At 47.0% G+C, this 18,353-nt stretch overlaps 1 protein-coding gene and 1 pseudogene across 1 annotated transcript; both read left to right on the plus strand.

Moving 5' to 3' along the window:
* The first annotated feature begins 5,813 nt into the window (after window positions 1-5,813).
* STIP1 (stress induced phosphoprotein 1) lies at window positions 5,814-17,508 on the plus strand. Its single transcript, XM_016118529.2, has 14 exons — window positions 5,814-5,946; window positions 9,366-9,575; window positions 10,623-10,764; window positions 10,939-11,080; window positions 11,746-11,914; window positions 12,998-13,124; window positions 13,218-13,320; window positions 13,559-13,679; window positions 14,260-14,356; window positions 14,501-14,625; window positions 15,776-15,812; window positions 16,022-16,125; window positions 16,299-16,471; window positions 17,012-17,508. The coding sequence occupies exons 1-14, from the start codon at window positions 5,938-5,940 to the stop codon at window positions 17,082-17,084; spliced, it is 1,632 nt and encodes a 543-aa protein (XP_015974015.1). The 5' UTR covers window positions 5,814-5,937; the 3' UTR covers window positions 17,085-17,508.
* LOC118603165 lies at window positions 7,121-7,239 on the plus strand (annotated as a pseudogene).
* Window positions 17,509-18,353: the final 845 nt, after the last annotated feature.

Here is an 18,353-nt window from a genome sequence, read left to right on the forward strand (position 1 = left end):
TGGCCTCAGCTAGGGTCACCGAGTAGTGACTAGGCAGGACTGGACGGTCCAGGAAAGCTTCCCTCACACACCCGGGCTGGGCCGGCTGAACAGCTGGGCCCCCACGTGGCTAGCTTGGGCTTCTTTGCACCATGGTGGCCTTGGGACAGTCAGACTTTTTACATGGCAGCACAGGGCTCCGAGAACGAGTGTCCCAAAAGATAGGAGGTCTAAGCCGCCACTTTTATATGGCTTGGAAACCGGCATAGTGACATTGCCACTGTATTCTATTGGTCAAAGTAGTCCCAGGGCCCACCAAATTCAAGGGGAGGAGACATAGACCGCCCCGCCTTTCAGTGGGAGGGGTGTCACCGAATTTGGACCATCTTTCATCTCCTGCAGTGCCCCCCTGACAGCCTTCCAGGTATTGGGTGTTACACTATACACTGCGGTCAATTTAAACCTGCTTATCATGTAGCTGGTTTCACTCTCAAGCCTCAACCAACCTCAGGTGGGTAAGGAATATGACATTTTACATTTTCTTAGATTAGGATTTCCCAACCTCAGTCCCATTCATATTTAGAGCCAAATAATTGTGAGGAGCTGTCCTGTGCATTGTAGGGTGCTCAGCAGCATTCCTGACCTCTATAGCAACCCGCCCTGCAAGTTATGATGACCAAAAATGTCTCCGGACATTGCAAAATGTCCCCTGCAGGCAAAATCACCCCTGCTTGAAGACAGATGCCTTAGAATCAACTCATTCTGACTTTCAGCCCCCATACTACTTAGCTGTCAGGAAATTTTATCCCACTTACGACTAGAGCCCCTTCTCTTTCTAGGTGGCCCCAAATTAAGGCAAGGATGTGTAATGCCCTAAACCTTGGGAAGAGTGCTAATCTGCTGCCTGTCATGGCTGTCTGTCATCAATGTCCTCACTGGGCTCACCCGGGTAGTCCCCTGAACACTGCAGCTGTCCTCCACTCCAACCCTGCACCTCTCACAGGAAAAGGCCCGGGAGCCCAGGCTGGGGTTCCCCTCTGACGCTGGCCTCCTACCAACTCAAGGAGTCAATCCTCCATTTCCCCTCCCAGTCAAAGCTCAGAGATGGCTGCGGGGTTGCGAAGGAGTCTGTGTCCGGCTGACAGGATTTGCTGATGAAGTAAGTGGATGTGGTGTGAAAAGCGAGAGTCAAGGACACCTCCCAAGTCTTCAGCCTGAATTAGTCCAGGAACAGTGAGGACATTAATGAGAGGGAAGTCAAGGGAGAAACCACTTGTAGGGAGAATATTGGGAGCTCCGATTTGAGCGCGTTGGGAAGTCCATTAGCCTTCCAGCTGAGACATCATGGAGGCATCCGGGTGGACAAGTCTGGAACTTGGGAGCAAGATCTAAGCCAAAGATAGGAGTGTGGAAGTCATCCAAGATGGTATTTATAGCTACAAGACTGGCTGAGGTCACCCGGGAGGCAGTGTGGATAGTGAGGTCCTGGGCTGGGCTCGGGGGCTCTCCGGTGAATAATTATCAGATAATAATTACCACCTTTTTATTCCTTGAAGCATCTGCCACCATGTTTGGCTCTCCATTCAAGTTCACTAATTGAGCAGAACTCTATGACGCTTTATTTCCCACCATACTTTCCCCACTAATCAGGACTCAGAGTCTATCTTAGCGGGAGATTTGAAAGTTAGAATCATTCAGTTAAGTGAGACATGAAAATATTTTTAAAAGAATTTCTCGGAACCCAAAATGGAACTTTGCTCTCACTTGGAGAAGGAAACTCGGGCTGTCTCAAATTCCCACCCCAATAGTGAAAGTCCCTATAAAAACAGAAAATTCCACGTCCTATAGACCCCAGAATTCAGAGCTGCAGGCCTTTCCTGACCTTCACGCCTCACTCTCGCGCTAGGCTTCCCGAGGTCCAGATGTTTTGTTCTTTGTTATTGGGAGAACTTTAAAACCGGGAGTTTGTGGGGATTTCGTTGCACGCATGGACCCCATCAGTCTGTCATTCACTGCAGGAGGCCTGCGTGGACTCCAAACGCCCTTCTGCTCCCCACCCTTGAGAGCAGCGGCACCAGATCGGCAGCAGGAACCACCTGAACGGTCATGCAACACATGGGCCAAGGCCACCTTCTGCGGTGGAGCGTCTCCGTGTGCTCCGGGAACCTGTGGAAGACGACACTGGCTCCGAATCACTGCCTCCCTGTCCACTCGGGAGAGCTCTGAGTTCACTGAGCAATGTGGAGGAGCCCAAGTTGGTGGGAGTCATAAGAGCTAACATTTCTGAATGTTCAGAAGTGACTTTACCATGACCCTGAATAAGCTTAAGCTTTTTGGGTCTCCCATCTGCAGCCCTTCTAAAGCTCCGAACCTCCTTTTTTAATTTATTTTTTCTCTGAGGATCTCAAATTTTTATAAGTCTCAGGTATGACAAACTCTAGTATGGGTTATTTTGTTTAATCCTCACCATAACCTTGGAAAGTCATTGGCACGTCCTCATCCTTCTGCAGACTAGAACGTAAAAGCTTAAAGAAGCCATCTTTGGGTTCCTGGAAACGTGCAAACTTGTTTCAGCCTTGGGGACTCTGCACCATCTGTTGCCCTGTCTGGAACCCTGTCCCTGGCTGGCTTCTCATCACTCCAGATCTAAGGGGCCTTCACTAACCACCCGCCTCTAGGAGAGCCTTCATTTCCTGCTTCCCTGGTTGTGCTCTATCCCTTACCTTTTGCTTTCTTTACAACATTCCCACTCTAGAATCATCTTCATTTGTGCACATGTTTGTATTGAACAAATGCATATAGTTCTTATTCTGTCAGCAGCCACTGTTCCAAGTGCTTTACGAATATCCAATCGTTCAATCCTCACAACCACTCTGACACTGAAACTTTCTCATTCCCCTTTTAAAATGGAAGAAGCTGAAGTACAGAGAGGTTAAGTACGTTGCTTAAAGTCGCACAGCTAATGAGTTTAAGTGTCATCTGTCCCAGTAGAAGGTAAGATTTACGTAGCAGAAGCCGCATCTATGGGCTGCCTTGTTTATTGTTGAGCTTCTGTACCCAGAGCAGTGCAGCACACGTAGTAGGCCTGCAAAAAAAAAGATGCGTGGGAGATGATAAGGCCAGGTCGCATGGAGGAAGAACAGGAAAAAAGTTTAGGGACAGGTTGTGGGGGAAATGAAAGGCCTCAAAAGGCCACTGGGGAAGGCAGAGCTGGTCTGGGGGCGCAGCAGTGGGATTGACAAAAATGTGGTGTCTGGAGACAAGGCCAAGAAGAAAGGAAAGGTCTTGTTGACAGATTTAATTTAACAGATGAATAAGAGAGCAAGCCAAAAGCCTCGAAGCCATCTTTGACTCCTTCCTTTGCGCTCTGCATCCAATGCACCCTCAGATGCTGTCGGCTCCTGCAAAACACATCCAGCATCCCGCTCCTCTCACCCTTCCTTTTCTCCCACCCTGACTCAGCCACCATCGCAGCTCTCTTGGATTACTGCGTCAGCCGCTTGAGAGGTCTCCCAGCTTTTGGTCGCCCTTGCCCTCTCCATCTCCACAATAGCTAGAGGGATCTGATTAAAGTCAGATCACGTCACTCTTCTGCTCAAAACCCGCTGGCATGTTCCAAAGTGAACACAATGCCTCCCACCCGCAGGGCCCGGCCCCCGCTTCCTGTCCATCAGGCCCTCCCACTGTCCCCCCCCACCCCCGCTCTTGCCATTCTGGTCACCCCAGGGCCTTTGCATTTGCTGTTCCGACTACAAGGTTCTTCCCTGGAGTTTTAATGACTCTCACTCTCTCACTTCCTCAGGTCTTTACTCAAATATTAGTTTCTCACTGAGTTCGACCTGGCCACCACCCTCACCCACTACCCTTTGCACCTTTTCCTTGATTTATTTTTCTCTACTGCATTTAAGCAGATACACTATATAAACTATTATTAGTTTGTCTCCTTCACTAGAACGAGCACCATGAAAAGCGATGTTAGTTTTGTTCACTGCATTTTCCCCAGCGCCCAGAAGTACACCTGACACATAAGGGAATGTTCGATAATATTTGCTGGATTAATGCTACGTGTCAGGTATTGTGCAATGCACATGAAACACAGGATAAAGGAAAGCAGTCACGAGGCTCTCCTGGACTTCATGAAATGTGGCGTTAATACTAGTTGCTGGTTTGTGACTAGACACATGTGTAGCCCCCATCGCTGTGAAAGCAAGTAACAGGTAGATAGAAATTAGTGTACTTCTTGGGGGCCAGTTGCCAAGGAACCTTGACAGCTCACCTCAGCCTGAGAGATGAGAGGCAGAACTAGCGGAAGGAGGATCCCAGCAGAGGAAGCAGTTTGCAGGCAAGCTCAGAGGGAAGGAGCCCGCCTAGTTCAAGGAACGGAGAGGTCAGGGTGGCTGGAGTTGGGTGCTCAAGGTGGGGAACAAGAAAGAAGAGGTGGGAAACGTAGGCCTGGCAGATTAGATAAGTCCTGTGCCCCAATCTAAAGCCTCCAATTTTTAAGTGAGGGAGGGGGCTGGCAGGTTTGTGATCTGCAGTGACTTTGCCTGCAATGTGGAGAATGCATCAGAGACAGCTGGGGTGGAAGAGGAGGCTGTGGAGACAAGCTATTGGCATACAGAGGGCACTTAAAAGCCTGGGAAGTGATGGCATTTTCCAGAGAGGGGGAAGAGCCGGGACACAGCAGGGCCCAAGACCCTCAGGCAAGCCCTCTTTAGACTCGTTATGCGGCTCCTTTGTTCCATGAACCACTGGCCAGGTGGCCAAATCAGCATTTTAATTTTGTAGGCCCTTCTCTTTCACGCTATATGCCCTTCCTTTCACCTCCCACCGAGCGGCCCCTCTGTCTCTCGCATTTGGGTTGCGATTTAAGGCCCTTCAGGCCACAGTCGCGGGCCAGGTGGTCAAACGCCGCATCGAGGTCTTTGTTCCCTCCACCCCTTTATGTCCGAATAATTCAAGTAGCTCCCTTTCATTAACCGCTAAATACTGCATGGACATGGACCTCCTGTGGCCCCAGATTACCAACCCTTTGCCAGACAGTTAAGAGAGGGTATGCATCTCCACTGAGGGGGCCCAGCGGGCCACATGCCCTCCACGGTGAGATACCAGGTCTGCCCAACCCAAGCCCCAGTGCCGTCACCGCCATGCGGTTGTTCAGAACAATCAGAATCGAACAACCAGGATCCCGGGACGGGCCAGGATGCTCTCTTGAGGCCGACCCAGACGGTCACCCCACTGGCTGGGACCTCTCCCCCTCCCCTGAAGCAAGGAGCTCTCTGCCTTTGGGGAGGAGTTAATCGTTTCAGCAGGACAGCAGCCGAGGACGGTGGAAGGCGACCCCGGCCCGGAACCCGGAGGTCCGTAAAGCCCCGTAGCCGCCAGAGTCACCTCGGCAGCCAGTGACTGAGGTTCGGACTCCCACAAACCCCACACTACCCTTTGAAGGGCACCAATTTAAACCTATCAGCTCAAAGTGTTGGCAACTCTCCGCCCAATTGAAAATTTTTTTAATATGATGGCGTTTCCGTCAGGTAGCCCGCCAGCCCAATGGGAAAAGTGGAAATTTCCAGAAAGAACAGGACCAATGGGCGCGGCCAGAGGGGCCACGATTGGCGGAGCAAACGACCAATCCCTGTCGCAGATCTCTGCCCCGCCCAACAACTCCTAGGGTGGGCGGGTCCTGTCGGGCAGCCCCCAATCCTGAGGCGCTAGGGAGGCAGGGCCGAGGGGATTACTCCCGGTTGTCCAATGAGAGAGAATTGAGGATGATGGACTAGAAATAAAGCCAATAGTAAAGAAGTACAGAAAGTCCTCAGAGGAGTGCGACCAGTGAGTAGGAGAGGAAGGGGCGGGATTCGGGGGTCCCGGCAGCTTCTAGTAGGTTCCAGAAGGCGGCGCGTGCGGTTGTGAACGCGGAGCGGACTGAGTCTATTCAACGGGGTTCCGGACCCGGCTATGGAGCAGGTGAAGGGGGAGGGGCAGGCCTCGGGACCACTCGGGGACCGGCCGAGGCCAGGCCGTGGGCGAAGGGCGGGGAGGGCGCCGGATCGGGGCGGTGGGCTGGGGCCGGCCAAGCAGCGGGTGAGGCGAGGGCGTGAGGGCCGCGGCCGGCCGACCGGCGGGCGGTGAGCATTGGAGCGAGGCCCGGCGGCGGGGAGCGTCGGGTCCACTCCGCGCCTGTCGCCTCCCAACCCAACGAGGAGGGCCCCGGGGGAGACAACAGTTCGGCGCGAGTCCGGCCCGCGGCGGGAAGAGGGGCCGCGGCCGGGTCCCGGAGGCCTCTGGAGAGGTGGTTCCGAGCTAAGCGGGGTGGGGGATGGAGCCGGCGGCGCTGGGAGGGATGGATGTAGGCGAGGGGCCCCGGAAGAGGCGCGAGGTATCGGGTCCACATCAGCGGATTCGCCTTCTGGGAGGTAGAGGAGGGCTCGCCGACGAAGGAGCGACCCTGGACTTGGCTACACTTAACTTGGAGAAATGCAGGCAGCGGGGACGCGGATACGCTGGAAGCGGCCGAGGGACTTAGTAGCCAGTTGGGGAAATAGTATTCCTGCCTCTGAAAACCGGAATGGAAGAGTGTTGAGTGAAGGTGTGACGAGTAGCAGGCCGACTTCTCTGCCTGATGCTGGAAAGGGGAGGGTGCAGCAAAAGTCCTTGGAACGAATTCCATCTCTACCAGCGTTTCACAAATGTATGTGCGGCCCTCCCCCTCGTGTGTGTGTGTGTGTGTGTGTGCGCGCGCGCGTGTGATTCTAGAGTAACAGGACAGGCACTTCTGAAAGGTCGGTTTCTAATTACACAAGGAGGAATTCGCTGTAGAAAATTTAGACTATATAGATGAGGGGCAAGAAGTCGGTTATTTACCTCTGCTCAGCATTTTGGAGGAGCCGAGTTTGAAGCTGCTGCTGCTGGTTACTTTCAGTGACTTAATTATATCTTCAGTGGCTGAAAGGTTGTGAAAGGCCTAAAGAGAGGTTTTATTCAGTTGGAAGCTGTCCTTGAGCAGTAATGATTGATTGATGGGGTAGGGGCTATTTTTTTTTTGGTGTGATCTGCAAAGCCAAACTTTTTACTGTAGAATAGTTATTGTTCCTTTAGTCAAATCTGGAGCCTCTTTGCTAAATTTAGAAAAATTAGAGTGGTCTACCGCCATAATACCCTGAACAAGCCCAATCCCTTCTGATCTCTGAAGCTAAGTAGGGGCGGGCCTGGTTAGTACTTGGATGGGAGACCACCTAGGAAGACCAGGCGCTTTAGACTTAAAAAATAAGGGATTGTAAGCTGACAAGGTCCTTGCAATCTGTGAAGTCAACCAAGGGTTGCCTCGCCTTAAAAAAAAAAAAAAAAAAAAAAAAAAGTGCAGAATGGAGATCACCTTTTTGAGCCCTTGTAATTAAATTCTATCTTGGAATAAATAGGCTGTAGTATAGACAAGAAAGATTCCTGGAATGAGATACACATCATTGTTAAGTTCAAGAAAGGTTTTTTTCCTGTGGTGCCAAAATATGAAAAAACAATTTTTGAAAAATGACATGCTCATTATAGAAGTGCATTTACAGGTAGACTGTAAATGAATGTCGGACTAAACTCAGGACTCCCAATTTACCATGACAGTTATACAAATGACCGGGCATTTTAACACCAGGTGTTAGAACATCCTGTCTTAAACCCATTCCTGAAAATAAACATGTGACTTTGCTACCTTTTGTTTTCGTTTTCAACTCATAGTCACATTTCAGTTTTAGGGAATACCCAAGTTTGGACAAATTTGAGCGTCCAAAATTATATATCTTAAAAAATAAATGCAGTACTTTTCTGTAACACGCTTTTTACATTTGACTTAATACGTATGTAAACATTTAATAAAACGATATTTAACTGTTACGTGTCCTACACCCTGGTATTCTCTATTCCTCTTGATCTAAAGTGCTGGTCAAGACCTACAGACTTGATTTCCTGACTTTACTAAGTTTGGAAAATGATGTTCTATAGCAGGGGTACCCAGCTCTCGGGGCTTGGACCTGTACCAGTCTATGGCCTATTGGGAATTGGGTGGCACAGCGGGAGGTGGGCGGCAGGAAAGGGCCAGCGAGCCACACTGCATCCATCCGTATTTGCAGCCGCTCCCCAGCATAGCATCACCCCTCAGCTCCACCTCAGGTCATCAGGCATTAGATTCTCATAGGAGCACTGGTCTCAGGTGCCAAAACGGTTGGGGACTGTGTTCTGTAGGATAAGCAAGAACTTCACTGAGCTGTTCTCAGCTGCCTCTTGTTACTAGTTGAATTGAATTTTTAAACTTTTTGCCTCCAGACCTCCATCCTTGGCTTTAAGATTTTTATCCTTTGCTTGCTTAAATTTGGTAGTCTTCTGCATTTTCTCACTTCGAGGTTCTCTGAGATCTCTGATGGAGGTTCCCAATTAGTGTGCCTCAGGGTTCCAAAATCATTTAACAGAATTCCTTCTTGCATTAGTGTACTGGGTCAGGGGTGGGTGATAGAAAGAATGATGTAGTAACTTGAATGATGCAGCTTGATCTCAACAGATTGTTTGCATTTGAGATGTGGCCCTACCTCACTTTTAGAGTAGCCCTAGTTAAGAGAAACTCATTTAATTAAGACCCTGTTCTGATGGCCATGGCCCACTTTATTTTTTAAAATCCTTTAGTGTGTTCAAACATCCATTGTGAATGTTTGAGAGGATAGGGGATTAAACCACAAATAGTGGGTTTTTTTTTTTTTTTTATGCCTCCTCCATCCCCTTTGTAATATGTTAATATTTAAGGATGGCAAAACCCGATGGTGGAGGGTCTAGCTTTCCTTTACCTATTAAGAAACAAAGCATTAATTTACTGTGTCATGATATATAACCACACCTATGTATGAAAATGCATAGACTCTTCTCTGATCATGGGAGAGCATCTTGGTGCATCCTAAAGCCTTTAAGTGCATACTTACTCCACTTCCTTCCTGGTGGTCTCTTCCTATAAAGAGTGACCAGGCCTGTGCTCAGTTATCATTTGGACTCTTTGGAAACCTGTAGCAAATGAATTTATTTTTCCATGACAGGAACTCCTCGTGAGTATGTCCTAAAATGGGTTCATCAGCTCAAAGTAGAAACTTGCAAGAGTGGCTGGATTCTTACTTCCACACAGGAGCCAGTGGAGCACAAAGTGTCAGGCTTCTTCTGCCTGGTTATTTTATATTTTTCATGCTGGTTCCCAAAGGTGTGGGAATTGTAAATGAATTAATATATGATTTATTTCTTCCGATATGTAAAGTAACCTCTTTGTTGATAATTGTAGCAAAGTATGAACATCATCTAAAAAGTTGAGACTAAATAAGCATCTTGTGGAAAGAAACTTAATTGTCTCTTTTTCTCCTTAGGTAAATGAGCTCAAAGAGAAGGGCAATAAGGCCCTGAGTGCTGGCAATATTGATGATGCGTTACAGTGCTACTCTGAAGCAATTAAGTTAGATCCCCAGAACCATGTGCTCTACAGCAATCGCTCAGCAGCCTATGCCAAGAAAGGAGACTACCAGAAGGCGTATGAAGACGGTTGCAAAACGGTTGACTTGAAGCCTGACTGGGGCAAGGTAAGCTGTGGTTGAGTTGGGGCTCTTCACACTTTACAGAAATGCCTTTTGTTTGCAATTCTTAAGTATCTGATCCTCCTGACCTGACTGGTTGTCTGTCCCAGTAGACTACTAGTTTATTACCACCCCCATCCTCCTCCTCGCTTGAGTATATTTTTCATAGTAATAGCATATTTTATCAGATCTGAAGTACCATCAGTTGTTAAGACATGTGTCTTATTTTTTGTACTACTGAAAAAGAAAGTACTTCCCGAGAAACTGATAACACTCAATCATAAGGTGAATTAGGGTAGAAAGGATGTACTTCTTCGATCTTTGGCTGGATTCTTAAAGTGTTGGTCTTGGCATTATTATATCCTGCTCCTCTTTTTTTTTCTTCGGCCTTCACACGAATGTCCATTTTGTTCTAGGAAATGTAAAATAGGATCTTTTGAGTTCATCTTCTGGATTTACCTCTAGGTATCCTTTATAGAAATGTGTCGTTAGGTTGATTTCATTGTTGTGTGAACATCATAGAGCGCACTTACACAAACCTGGGTAGTATCACCTAGGGCACACAAAGGCTGTGGTAAAGTCTTCTGTCCCTGGGCTAACCTGTACAACATGTATATGGTACTGAGTATTGTGAGCAACTGTAACAGTAGTGTTTGTATATCAAAACATGGAAAACGTACAACAAAATATGGTATAAAAGAGAAAAATTGGTACACCTGTATAGGGCACCTACCACAGACGGAGCTTGTAGAACTGGAAGTCACTCTGGGTGAGTCAGTGAGTGAGAGTGAGTGGATGTGAAGGCCCAGGGCCTTACCGTGCGCTGCTGCGGACTTTGCAAACACCGTACATGTAGGTTATGCTAAATTTATTTAAGGACTACTATAGCATTGCCCTATGACATTGGGATGGCTACGATGTCACTAGGTGATAGGAATTTTTCAGCTTCATTGTCGTCTTATAGAACCACTGTTGTATTTGCAGTTTGTCATTGACCAAAATGTCATTATGCAGTGCATGACTGTATTTTGTGTTTGTCTTTCCTGATTTAAGGGCTATTCACGAAAAGCGGCAGCTCTTGAGTTCTTAAACCGATTTGAAGAAGCCAAACGAACTTATGAGGAGGGTTTAAAGCATGAAGCAAATAATCCTCAGCTCAAAGAGGGTTTACAGAATATGGAGGCCCGGTTGGCAGGTGGGCACCATGTACATTGTCATTTTCTCTTTTTTTATTGTTATTTTTTTAAATGGGTTTAATTTTGAGGCTTCCTCCCTTCCTCGCCCCAAAATGTCAATTTGGTAGGCTCTAGGGCCATTGTAACTTGGATGAGTTGACTTCCTAGTGATGTACTTTCCTTTTTCGGAACAGAGAGGAAATTCATGAATCCTTTCAATATGCCCAATCTGTACCAGAAGTTAGAAAGTGATCCCAGGACAAGGACGCTGCTCAGTGATCCCACCTATCGGGAACTGATAGAGCAACTGCGAAACAAGCCATCTGACCTGGGCACGTAAGTCTTGAGGCAGCATGATTTGTCTCTGAACATGGATGCGAACGTCGTGCTTTCTTCCTGAGATGCTCTGGCAGGGGTTTCCCTTGATCAGACTGCAGAGTTTTTGCCTTTGCTTTTTCTCCAAAGAGCAGCAGGAGTTTGTCAGTTTGCTTGTATTTCTGGAAAGAGTTGGGGAGCATATATTAGAATAACCTGGAATGTTCATTCTAACCTTCATGTGGCTCATCGCTGCTTTCCTCCAATTCTGATCTGGCACCGACCCTACCCTTTGTATACACACAGGCCTCACTGTCTCTGGTAATACAGTAGAGTGGAAACTCCAGGTTAAAAAGAATGTCAGGTATAAAGATGTGTCTTACTGTCATATCGGTGTCTATGTCTCCGAATCCCTCTGGCTCCTGAGGTCAGATAAAGTTTGCATATGATTCATTTCTCTGTAGATCTGCAGCTTTCAAGAAATAAATCTGATCTCCGTTACCTCGTTTTAGATGGATTTTTGAAGAACTGAGTATTCCCCAGTTATAACTCACAGATGAGTGCAGAATGTAGCAACATGTTGATGGATAGATAGAACCTTTTCTATACAGTAGTTTGAACTTTAGTTGTAAGTGGAGGTTTAATATCGGTTGTGGGAAAGAATAATTGCTACTTTTTTATACTAGGAAACTGCAAGATCCTCGAATCATGACTACTCTCAGTGTCCTCCTTGGCGTTGATCTGGGCAGTATGGATGAGGAGGAGGAAATTGCGACACCTCCACCACCTCCTCCTCCCAAAAAGGAGACCAAGCCAGAGCCAATGGAAGAGGATCTTCCAGAGAATAAGAAGCAGGTCTCGTTTTTTTTGTTTTTTTTTTTTTTCTTAATCTTTTTACTATCTCATACATTTGTGAAAACCCTGTCGTCTAGAAATCAGCATGTCAGGTGGGAACATCCATATACCTTGGATGGCTGCAGTTATTTTTGAGTGCTTAGTATGTGCTAAGCTTGTTACGTATTAAAATAGTCAATGTGTTAAGAAATCCGCTTCATAAGCCATTTCATCGGAATCATGTATCTGAAAGACTTCTGGCAGTGGTCGCTGCCCTTCCGTTGTCCCACAGCTGTGTGGTTCTGCCAGCGTTGATATTGTCGAGGGCAAGCCCGTTAAGTTGTGAGTGATCCTTGTCCTTGCCATGATTCAGAAGAATATTGTCTATATCAGTCCTTAGGCCTCTGCTTCTGTGTTCCGGTTGGACGTGGTGTATAATTGAAAATTGTCCACTTACCAACACTCCCTTCCAGAGCAGGAGGCAAGTGCCTAAATGATTTTATTTCCCTTTTTGTAAATGAGAACAGCAGATTGTTGCCAGATTTAGCACTTTTCAATGGGTAAGCGTTGGTTGTTTGGGGTATTTCAAAACTGGAAAAAGGCCCTGCGATGTGGGTGGTAATGAGCTGTGCTGAAGACTTGTGTCACCAGTGCAGCCCCTTCTCCTAATCCTCTCACCACCCCTTCTGCTGCTGTTCCCTGACAGCTGGGACCCTGAGACAGACACACAAGAGAAACCAGACTGAGCGTAGCCTCTCACAGTAAACCTGGTACAAAACTGTGCTGTCCTCTTTGAAGCTGATTCAAGTCGAAGGGATTTCCTCTCCCCTGAAGAAGCCCTCTATTTTCTGACAGAGATCCAGGGGAGTAGATAGAAAAGGGGGTTACAGAGGAAGCAGAAATGACACTAACTCTTCATTCTGACAGTACTTCACTGATTAAAATCTGTAGCTAGCTGATGAAGAGGCCTGTGGATGTGAAGAACCCTGCTTCCATAGACATGGTAGTTGTAGGCGCTATTCAGTACCAGTGACAGAGCACAGGTTTTTGCTCTCTTTGCCATCTGGGTTAGATTTGTCAGCACTTCTTTGAAACTTTTTCTAGGCACTGAAAGAAAAAGAGTTGGGGAATGATGCCTACAAGAAGAAAGACTTTGACACAGCCTTGAAGCACTATGACAGAGCCAGGGACTTGGACCCTACCAACATGACTTACATGACCAATCAAGCAGGTGAGGCCCAAGGCAAGGGGCATGTGAATTGCTAGGCAGTCCTCAGGGAGAGGCATGGGCTGACTCTTCCTTCTTAACCATCCTGCCTGGCAGCCGTGTACTTCGAAAAGGGCGACTACAGTAAATGCCGGGAGCTTTGTGAGAAGGCCATTGAAGTGGGGCGAGAAAACCGGGAAGACTATCGACAGATCGCCAAGTACGCCTCACCTTCTGGAGTGCCTTGAGTGGTGTGGAGGGTTCAGTGTCCAAGACTTAAATTTCCCTGCATGGGGAGGAGGGTTGATGGATACAGAACCTGTTCTGTTGACAGTGGGCTGGAAAGGAGGCCACAGGAGTCGAGACAAAGGTGTTGGAAACGCACAGTGCCCAAGCGGTGTTGGGGTCTTGTCTCTGCTCTGCCCTTAGCGAATTCTTTTTCCTTTTGTCTTTATCAGAGCTTATGCTCGAATTGGCAATTCTTACTTCAAAGAAGAAAAGTACAAGGATGCTATCCATTTCTACAACAAGTCTCTGGCAGAGCACCGAACGCCAGATGTGCTCAAGAAATGCCAACAGGTGAGTGAGGAAAGAATAAGGGATGTTTTGTTGTCTCTTTATTTTAGTTATTGTAGTTATTACTTAATAATGAACCTTAAATTTTTCAAAATAGTATTTTTGGTCATTTTATGTGATGCTGCCCTGTCACTTAATGATGACATGTAAGGAATAACCTAGGTGTTTTTTTTTCTTTGCTGTCTTTTTTTATCAGCCATGATTTCAACCTTAATATATGTGTTAATATTGAGAGACAGTGTGCTGACAATGTTAGGTTTCATCTTGTAACTTAAATTTTTTTTTATATAATGAAACTGTTGTATATTTTATCAGTTGTCAAATTAAGGGGAGATGATTGTATTCACAAAAATATTGGTCAGAAAATTACTCCTTATTAACACATGCATCATTTTCCCATAGGGCGTAAGTCAGTACCATTCTATTTCACGGTGAACCTTGACAATGAGGACTATAAAATTCTTAAAAATTAAATCTCACCATCAGTATTCTTTCAAAACTAAAATCCTAATCAGGCTTTTTAAGCCCAATATTTATGTTTCAGAGAATTTAAGTGACTATTCTAAGCATAATTTTTTCTTAGGCAGAGAAAATCCTGAAGGAACAAGAGCGACTGGCCTACATAAACCCTGACCTGGCTTTGGAGGAGAAGAACAAGGGCAACGAATGTTTTCAGAAAGGTGCGTGCAGCCCAGACGGTGGCGCTTTGGGACGGGTGGTGTCGAAGTGCTTCTGGTCCCTGGCTGACTGCAGGGTAAATATGCTCTGGTGGGAGAAGGTAGCCTCTTGCTTTTTTAAAAAAAGTTCCATTTTTCCTTATGTAGGGGACTATCCCCAGGCCATGAAGCATTATACAGAAGCCATCAAGCGGAACCCAAGAGATGCCAAATTGTATAGCAACCGAGCTGCCTGCTATACCAAACTCCTGGAGTTTCAGCTGGCGCTCAAGGTAGGAGGATCTAGGAATGTGAAACAGCCATCACTGTAACATGTACATCAGGGATGTGTAGATGGTGTTTTCTCTTTTCACATTTTCATCAACGTCACCTTGATGTTCTTACTTTGATTATAGATTCAAGGTGGTGGTGCTTGCGTGAGGTTTGTAAAACACAGGACTTGCCTCTACGCGGTCCCGGCCCATGGAGTCGTCAGTGGGCGGGAGTATTTGGAAAAGTGGAACCTTTTCCACCTTCCCTAATGACACTCATCTTTTTTTCTCCCCATTGTCCTTCCTCTCATTTACTCGTTTTGCCTTTTTTACATTTTAAGTGTCCAGTTCAGTGGCATCAGATACACACATTGTTGTGCAACCATCACCACCATCCCTCTCCAGAACTTCTGCATCTTCCCAAACAAACTGCGTCCTCCCTCTTCCCTCTCCCTCAGGCCCTGGCAGCCACTGTTCTACCCGCTGTCTATGAATTTGGTTGCTCGAGGTGCATAGCATTCTTTTCCACATAATTTTATATTTTGAAAATATTTCAAACAATTACATAAGAGTACCTGTGTATTCTCCATTTCTGTTCAGCAGTAAGTATTAACACCTTTTTGCTGAACTGTTTATGAAAGATTATCTATGTTTTGGCCCTTGACCCCTAAGTTCTTGAGCATGTATCTCCTGAAATGATTTTCTCCATTTAGTCATTATGTTATTAATACCTGGTAATATCAAAACTGAGGCCGTAATGCCATCTGTTCTATGTTTATATTCAGATTTCTCCACTGATCTAAAAATATGTTTCAAAGCTGTCTGTGTGAGGCCTGTGCATTTCATTTGGTTGTCATGTCCTCTCTGATGTCTCAAATTTCCCTACCTTTTGGAGTTGTTTTTTTTTTTTTTTTTTTCCCCTCTATAAATACAGCCTTTTGTAGCGACCAGACCACTTGGAAGGGATGGCCCCTAATCTGGAGGAGCTGTCCCTAATCTGGATTCATTGTCCCTCATGGTATTAACTTTTTCCTCTCCTCTCTCTGTGCTGTGTCTGCTGTTAAATCACCCAGATGCCAGGGTTGATAGGAGCACTGAAGACAAAAGTAGAATACTCTATGATAGCTCTTGGTGGAGGTTCAATTTGTCATTCTTTTTTGTCTCTTCCTAGGACTGCGAAGAATGTATCCAGCTAGAGCCGACCTTCAGTAAGTGCTGCTCGCTGCCTCTTGCCCTTGATTTTGGTTAAAAGATTGAGAGGAAGGGGCATGCTCTTTGCCTGTATGTCTTTACAGCCTGTAGCATTTAGCTACTGGCATCAGCAGGCATGGAGGGTATTGGTGTTCATGCAGAGGTGGAAGAAGTCCTGTGAGCTGTGTTTTGGCTAATGCCTCACCTCTCTCATTTCTGTCTGCAGTCAAGGGTTACACACGGAAAGCAGCTGCCCTAGAAGCGATGAAGGACTACACAAAAGCCATGGATGTCTACCAGAAGGCGCTAGAGCTGGACTCCAACTGTAAGGTAGGGTTGCTTCTGGCCTTTGCTTCTCTTTAGGATCTTTTCCGTGTTTAGTCACTGGTCCTTCTGTGTGTCTGTCTCTTAGCCTTCTCAGCTACCTCTGTTATTTTGGACCTGCCGAAGCAGTGAGGCAGGTTGTGCTAATGCCCACCCCGTTTGGCTTTGCTGGAATGCAGGAGGCGGCAGATGGTTACCAACGCTGTATGATGGCCCAGTACAACCGACACGACAGCCCGGAGGACGTGAAGCGACGGGCCATGGCCGACCCTGAGGTGCAGCAGATCATGAGTGACCCGGCCATGAGGCTCATTCTGGAACAGATGCAGAAGGACCCACAAGCACTCAGCGAGTGAGTAGAGTTGGGGGAGATGACCTTGAAGGAAAAAGCAATGAGAATGCATGAGGTCGGGGATATGATAAGCCTGGGTTGGGTATTTAGCGTAGTGTGTTTTTAAAAGGTCAGCAGTTGGTAGTGAACTGGAAGGGCTTCGTTTATGTTAGTCTTAATAGCTTAAGTGGTCAGTTGAAAAGACCAGTTTTTGACCTTTTGAGCCATGCTTCACTTGCTCAGGCCTGCTTCCACGTCTGGAAGTGTACTTTCCCTTGTAATAAAGCTTTTCTCCTGTAAAAATGGAAACTAAAAACCAGTTTCTCTGGAAGGATGGTTTCTATTTAAAGCTGTGTGTGTGGACTCCTGCACATGGAGCTGGTCAGGTTATGACTGGATGGCACTGAAGGCCTTTGCAGATCTTCCGCCAGGACTTTTCTTTAACCCCCTCCTCTTGGTGGTGGTACCTTCTAGGGGGTTTGCATTGGTGATTACTCTGAGAGCGAGTAAGACTTGTTTTAGGTCGTCTTATTTCAGATAACTTTGCTTCTTCTTCATTAGACACTTAAAGAATCCTGTAATAGCTCAGAAGATCCAGAAGCTGATGGATGTGGGTCTGATCGCAATTCGGTGATGACTTGCTCACCATCCCCCTTCCCTTCGCCGTCATGTGGAAAGAGGAGCTGGGACCGCGGCAAGCAGCACGGAGCAGAAGGGAGAGAAGGGGAAAAAGCGAACAGCTTATCTTTATATATTTATACAGATCTGTGTGGAAGATACAAAGACTTGTACCTGTGTTACTCTAGCCGCTGCCTCTGGGCCCTCCCAGCACATGCATGGTCTCTTCTGCTGCCCTTGAATTCCTGTGTCTCCATCCCCTGCCCCCAGTTGCTGTCTCAGCTGCTCTCCCATAGTTGATTATTTTTTATTTGGGGCAGTGGACATGTATGGGGAGGGGAGGGTATTCTTCCCAACCTCAGGTCCCAACTGTCTTCACATTGTTAATTCCACGTCCCTTTCTCCAATAAAACAAGCCAATCGGGCGTGGTTATACATTGCGACGTTCTTGAGTAATTTTTTTGCCAAAAAACTAAAGCGGCTGTACTGTAGGGGTCACAGCCTGGGATGGGATTGGTGTGTGTGAATTGGCTTGACTGTGGACCAGGGCCTCTTTCTAGTGGACGGGGCGGTGAGCTTGGTTTGGTCACCCAGTTTTGCCGAGGCGATCGCTAGGTGGCGCTGTCACTCAACACCTGAAAGGGAACCTGGCTGTTCTACGGAGTGGCCAGGTTCAGATAACAACATTCAGGTGATTCCCATACTGTCAGTTTTCCACATTAATCTCAAAACCAGAAACTAGCTAGACCCAGAGAACACGCAAGAACCCAAACTGTTTCCATTGCAAGAAGTGCATTGGGCCTTCCTTTTGGTAAATCTGGCAACTACTATGTTTTAGAGAACGCAATACGTTCAACTGGCCTTAATGTAGTAGGTTTTAATTACACTTTTCCATGGTCACAACACACTTTCTAAAACTCTCTTCTTGGACTGGGATGGTTTCTGGGACAGGGGTAAAACTTCCTCTTTTGCTCCAACAGTAGCCTTCTAGGCTAGGAAGCCGCTGAGGCCAGCAGTTAGCTGTACTTCCTGCCGCCTTGACTTTGCATGAACTGGCTTCCCCCTGGAAATCCCCACAGGCCCTCTCCCCGACCTGGGTGGCACAATTCAGAAAGCCTGGCCTCCACAGGGGTTTCGCTGTGCTACTCTTCAAGCTCCGTTTCCTTCAGCCCCAAACTGATTTTCTGGAAAGGCCAAGTTCCTGCTGGGTGTCGGGAGTGGACGTGCTAGTGCAGGGGTGGGCGGGAGAGGTTGGGCTATCAGGGACCCTCTGAGGTCATATTTG

The sequence above is a fragment of the Rousettus aegyptiacus genome, unplaced genomic scaffold (assembly GCF_014176215.1).
Source record: "Rousettus aegyptiacus isolate mRouAeg1 unplaced genomic scaffold, mRouAeg1.p scaffold_m13_p_5, whole genome shotgun sequence".
Taxonomy (NCBI): Eukaryota; Metazoa; Chordata; class Mammalia; order Chiroptera; family Pteropodidae; genus Rousettus; species Rousettus aegyptiacus.

Excerpts from the sequence above, each read along its gene's own strand:
- STIP1 (XM_016118529.2), top strand. Across the intron at positions 10,765-10,938 it reads TATGGAGGCCCGGTTGGCAG|AGAGGAAATTCATGAATCCT; the intron begins GTGGGCACCATG and ends TTTTCGGAACAG. Across the intron at positions 14,357-14,500 it reads CAACGAATGTTTTCAGAAAG|GGGACTATCCCCAGGCCATG; the intron begins GTGCGTGCAGCC and ends TTCCTTATGTAG.